General features: G+C 42.0%; 1 protein-coding gene across 2 annotated transcripts in view; it reads right to left on the bottom strand.

Annotated features, from left to right (window-relative positions):
• ANXA5 (annexin A5) overlaps nt 1-5,682 on the bottom strand; it is a 31,029-nt gene extending 25,347 nt beyond the window's left edge. For both annotated transcript variants that reach the window (XM_025874110.2, XM_073892214.1), the window contains exons 1-2: nt 5,526-5,682; nt 5,377-5,420 (exon numbers count right to left, since the gene is read on the bottom strand). In XM_025874110.2, the coding sequence (XP_025729895.1) occupies nt 5,377-5,385 (9 nt within the window). In that variant the 5' untranslated portion in view covers nt 5,386-5,420; nt 5,526-5,682. The remainder of the gene's footprint in view (nt 1-5,376; nt 5,421-5,525) is intronic.
• Between the last annotated feature and the right edge of the window lie 318 nt (nt 5,683-6,000).

Below are 6,000 nucleotides of genomic sequence, written 5' to 3' on the forward strand. Positions count from 1 at the left end.
TTCCCTCACCTACAAAATGGTTCATATTCTTTAGCTCTTTCTGGCATCCTTGTCCAAGGCAGGGCTCCATCTCCCCACCTGACCGCTTCACTCCAGCAATACCATCTTGCCTGTGGCTCCTGGCCAGGCCAAACTCCTTTATACCTCTGAGAATTCACCCTGGCTGGTGTTGCCTCTGCATATAATGCCTTTCCTCCTTGGCCCCCCTGACCACTGCCAGGTAAGTGACCTCAGTTTTCTCTTCTGTGAAATTGAAACAGTAATACTGATTTCCGAAACTGTACTGTGAGCACTAAATAATGCATACAATGGACTTAGCAATGCATCTGTTATACCAATAAATTTTTGTCCCATTTCCTTTTTTATTTCCCATGTCTTAACAATACCTGGTGCATAGTGGGAACTCAAAAGCTTCATCCATTCATAAATGCACACACGTACGGGAAGTAAATAGAACAGTTAGGAACAGGTGTCCAAAGAAATGATGTCAACTGGAATATGCACTCATTCCAGTAAATCAACTGCATACAGGTTTACATATTATATAAACTACTAAACTGAAAGGACGGGTCCAAAAAAAAAAAAAGAATTTAAGCAAAGGTCTTAGGAGCACTAACTTTTGTAAAGATCAACTAATGTGTTTGTAAAGTTTTAGAATAGTATACAGGTTATATGAATAAAATTATTTCAGAAATTGATCTATTATGTTAAAATATTTTATTTCTACCATTTTAAATTTCTAAGTCACTAAAGAGGAGAAAACCACAGACTGCCCAACTCTCACTAGCTCTCCAACTGTGTCCAAAGTTACCAGATCTAGATAAGGGAATTAAGATTTGCTGAATGCCAATGAATTGCTCAGTGGCTTCCCAAGCAGCCAAGCAGTTTTGGGTCTAGTTCTCAGCATCCAAAATGTAAACAAGAGTCAGAGGTATCAGGAACTGAGAGACACTAACCCAAAGCAGTATAGGTAATCCTGATCTAAGATCCCCAGAGAGCTCTCTAAAGAGAGAGTTGACCTTAAAGTGAATGGCATGAAAAGATACAATCAGTATCTGGTCAACTCCTCTAGAATGAACCTCATCTCTAATCTATTTATTTACATTGATCCTGCTTGTTCTGCACAGGCACTTTATAAATTATCACAGTACAATGATTTCAAACCAACCAAAAAAATGTCTAAGCAAACCTTGCACAATTTATGTACGGAGGAGAGAAATCTGATGTTCATGAAGTTTCCAGTGAAAAATTATGTTGCCTGATTTTGCTTCATGACATTCCTGCTGCTTCAAATATATTAACTCTATAAACATTATAAAGCTAAGTTCAGATTGCCCAAAATCTATCTTTTAAAGAAAAATTATTTGTTTATTTGAGAGAGTGGCAGAGACAGAGCATGAGGAGGGGGGAGGGGCAGACAGAGAGGGAGCTGCAGATTCCCAGCTGAGCAGGGAGTGCAATGAGGCAGGGCTCCCATCCTGGGATTCTGGAATTATGACCTGAGCCAAAGGCAAATGCTTAACCAACTGAGCCACCCAGGTGCCTCCCCAAAATCTATCCTTTTAAAGTTTGATTATCATAAACAAAATTACAGACTCGAATTATAATGTATTAAATGGATCATTCATCTTTGAAATATGGCTGACTCCTGATTTTTCCAAACCAAGGAATACAGAAGTACAGAATGTACTTTTAAGTTCCTAAAATAAATTAGAATACCTGTGAAATAATTTGGCTCTAGCTAAATAGTGAGATTTTAAAAACCCGCATGAGCAAGTTAAGCAGTAAGAGAGAAACAGGTCAGGACCCAGTTTAAGAAATCCAACCCAAAGTATGGTCAAGTCAAGTCAAATTGAGAAAAATGACCCTAAAAACTTATTTTTAAAAAAAAGTCTCATTTATATAATCACAAGTTGACTGTTGGAAGAAAAAGATGAAAGGATTCAAAAAATATTATACTCTATATAGAGAATTCAGGCAATTAACAGCTCTTTGGCCATTCCTTAGTAAGTATCTTGAACTAGCTTGTACCCAAATTTAGTACATTAGAAAACGTTAGTGATCCAATAATCATAATAATTTATCATTCATTTAGCAAAGTTTATTCCAAAACAACACGGATGCTGTGGTTCCAAATCAGACAAATACAAAACCATTCAAATGAATGATTTCAAAGGTAAAAAAGAAATAAATATTGTCCGGGAACTGTTTACATGCAGGTACATTTGTAATTCTTATTTTTCTTGCGTGTCATGGAAAAGATACAGTTAACCAGTGTGTTATCTTTGAGAAAGACTGGGAAGCCTCATGTTAAGACTACTTCTCTCCATAATAATAGTCAACTGGTAGACCCCCACATGTTTCAGTGCTAGTGGATGAGGATCAGGACCAGAAAGAGAAGGGCAGAGTTCAAGGGGTGGTTATTCCACAAATACCCCCAGCTCTGAATGTAGTTACTCACCATGATAATATAAATCACTTTTTATGTAGTTCACAATATCTGTTATGGATTTGTCCACCTATACTGACATCATTAGGGTAAAATTTTAAGAATTTGCAATGATATGAATTATATTAATTATGAGATAAAACTTATAATTTATTTATATAACAAATAAACAAAAAATATTAATATAAATATACACAAGAGTATAAAATATCCCTAGTAATATTTTTCATATAAAAACAGAAACTCCAACTATCTATCGAAGATCAATCAGTCAGTGCTTTCTCTTTAAATTCTTAACAAGATGGTCATGCCCACAAGCTACATATACAATTGATTCCTGGATCTTTGCAGGCTGTGACTGGCAGGGTGGTCCCAAGGTCAAGTAAAAAGACAAAACACTGGTAGGGGAGGTACAGTTTATAAACATGTACTGCTGTGGAAGTCTACACTTTCGTTCTTCAATAAATAAGAGACAATATTTAATGATACGTTTTAAATGGCTGAAAGATGCACCTCTAAGTCTCAGGCATCTGATTTCACTGCTCTCCAAATGGCCAGAGTGGAGGTCTCTGGTTCCCATAACCACAGGTCAACAAAACACACTACCATAGAAACCATTTGAAACCTAACACTGAAACTACTTCAGCTTTCCTACCATTACACCGGGGTCCAAGGGAATTTTTTTTTAAAGATTTAATTTATTTATTTGACAGAGAGAGATAGCACAAGTAGGTAGAGCGGCAGGCAGAGGGAAGGGGAGAAGCAGGCTCCAGGCTGAGCAAAGACAAGAAAGTGGGGCTCAATCCCAGGACCCCGGGATCATGACCCAAGCCAAAGGCAGCCACTTAACTGAGCCACCCAAGTGCCCCGGGAATTTTTTGACAGTAACACTGCAAGTCCTTAATGTGCGCATTCTGCATCCTACCAAATGTGTAAGTATAAAAACAACAAAACTCTATCTTAATGTTAATATTTTAACAAAATTTGGAGACGCCTGGGTGGCTCAGTCATTAAGCCTCAGGTCCTGATCCCAGGGTCCTGGGATAGAGCCCCGCATCAGGCTCCCTACTCCACACGGGAAACCTGCTTCTCCCTCTCCCACTCCCCTGCTTGTGTTCCCTCTCTCACTGTGTCTCTGTCAAATAAGTAAAATCTTTAAAAAAAAAAAAAACCTTTTAACAAAATGTTTTACTTCCATGGTTTCCAAGGAGCACTAATAACAAAGTGCAAAATTCAACACTGTATCTTTCTTAACATTACTTGTAACTTTTATGATGACTAAACACTGTGGTTTTGATAGAAAACAGTCCTGGAGTTGTACTGTGATAGAGATCATGCACCCAATTCTATCATGAAAACCACCATTCTCCCAGGTTTTGTATATATAACATCCTTTACACTTTCCATAGCTCAAAATTATTAATGTCCACAATTGGAAAAGCGTGTTCGTTTGTGCTATCTGGAGTCTACATAATTAGAAGGAATTGATTGAAAAACTTCAGACATCACTGGGTCAACTTACAAAAGAGATTCAAGAAACAGCCAAATGAGCAAGAATAAAGGGAATTATTCTTTGATGCCTGATCAGTCATCATTTACATCACCACACCAGCATATCAAGATAAGAAAAACGACTCTTAGTGAAGGAAACTTAATTCCACATAAAAGTATCCTTTATACGGGGAAGAACCTAAACCAAAGTTTCCATTTGAAGTAACAGGAGAATTGGTTTATTGTAATGTTTCCTAAGTGCAAAAGAGGAAGTAAGAATGGAAGCACTGTAGAAATTTAATAAAGTTACCAGGTCATCATAATCCTCCCAAGTTCTCTTGGAAAGGACCCTGAAACTTTACTCAATTTTGATAAGTCAGTTTTGTTTGTTTTGTTTTGATTTAATAAATGAAGAGTATAAAGAGAGGACATTGAGCAGTTAAAATACTGGTTTTCAAAAAATTATCTGGACTCTGACAAGCCAGTTTGATTGCCGAGATCTGTAAAATTAGTTTTGAGGTGGAGTTGTTAGCACTGATATTTTATTCACAAAATACTGTACAACACGGTCGGTTTTTTTTTTTTAATATGAATGATTTTTTTCTTTCTGGTATTTTTGACAAATGTTAAGCGCAAAAAAAGACCAATATTAGGTAACCAAGTTCTGAAACAATCCCAAGGCAAATTCAATTTAGAACTCGTTTCACGAGTTACTTAAGAAACGCCGCTCTTCTGTTTAATCTTTTGCGGGGCGGGGTGGGGGGGGAAGCAGTGCCTACAAGGAACAGTTCCTTTCAGTAAAATTGGGTTGAGCAACTGGAAAAAGCTCACTAGAGCGCTGCTGGAAAAAGCCATGCCCACTTGTAGTATTTAAATAATACAGGAAAAGGCAGGGAAAGGAGGGGAAGGGAGGAGAAGGGAGGGGAAGGGAGGAGATGGGAGGGGAAGGGAGGCGAAGGCGGGGGAAAGGAAGAGGAGAGGAAAGAAGGAAGGAAGGAAAGAAGGCAGGCATGCAAAGAAAGAAAAAGAAAGACATGGGAAAAAAACGCGTTCGTCTCACTTGACCGCTAAGAGCTTTTCCTGCTCTGGTTCTAATTTTAGCGGTTCTTTGGATTTGGGGGAGGGCGCATTTTTACACATTCACTCACAAAAAGGGAAGGCACACAAATCCGGCCACGTCACCGGCTGCTGTGCCCCACCGGCTGCTTCGGAGCAGGTTCCGGCGGGCACTGGACGGGAAGAAGCCGGGGACACAGAAAAGGGGTTGGAGGGGGGAGCAACGAAAGGAGAAACAAGAAAGGTGTAACAGATTTATCGAAGGCAGATTTTGTTTACTCCTAAACTTTTTTGGCTTTCAGACAAATTCTAGAACTCCCTTGACACAGGGAACAAAGTTGGCAAATAACGAGCGCTGCGCCAGGGGCGCACGGCCCTACCTGTGCCATGGCGACTGCTCAGGTCAGGAGAAGGCGATGCAAAACTGCAAGACAAGAGAGACACCGCGGGTTAGCGAGCCGCAGACCGGTCCTCCCCGCAGCTCCTCTCTCCGGACGCAGCCCCCACCCCCGGCTAGGCGAGCACTCACCTGAGGGTGACAGAAGGACCTAAGTGCCCCGAACCTCCCAGAAAGCGGCGGAGCGCGAGGCGGCGGCGCGCAGGAGAGGGTAGGGATGCGAGCAGAATAGGCTCCAGACAGCAGCTCTCAGCCCACTCCAAGCAACGGAAACACCAGCCGCCCCTCCCCGCCCCGCCCCCCGCGCAGCCTGCCCCGCGAGCCGGGCCCGCCCCTTCCCCGGCCTCAGTGCGCCTGCGTGGGGCACTGCTCGTCTTAGTCCCCGCAGCCTGGGTGGGGCCGGGTGGCCTCTACTCTGGAAGCGGGAGAAGGCGCAGCTCCCGAAGGGCCGCAGGACTGCCTTGTGCTCGCGCAGCGGGAAGGGCGTGGGGGCTCTGTCCAGGACTCTGGGTTTTGGGGCGCTGGGGCTTCTCCTCCCTCCGTGGCCGCAGGAATGGTGGCCTCACAGAGCTGCTCCGACGCAGCTTGGCGTAGCCAACTTTTTGCA

The sequence above is a fragment of the Callorhinus ursinus genome, unplaced genomic scaffold (assembly GCF_003265705.2).
Source record: "Callorhinus ursinus isolate GAN/ISIS: 27379988/994484 unplaced genomic scaffold, GSC_fseal_2.0 scaffold4, whole genome shotgun sequence".
NCBI classification, from domain to species: Eukaryota; Metazoa; Chordata; class Mammalia; order Carnivora; family Otariidae; genus Callorhinus; species Callorhinus ursinus.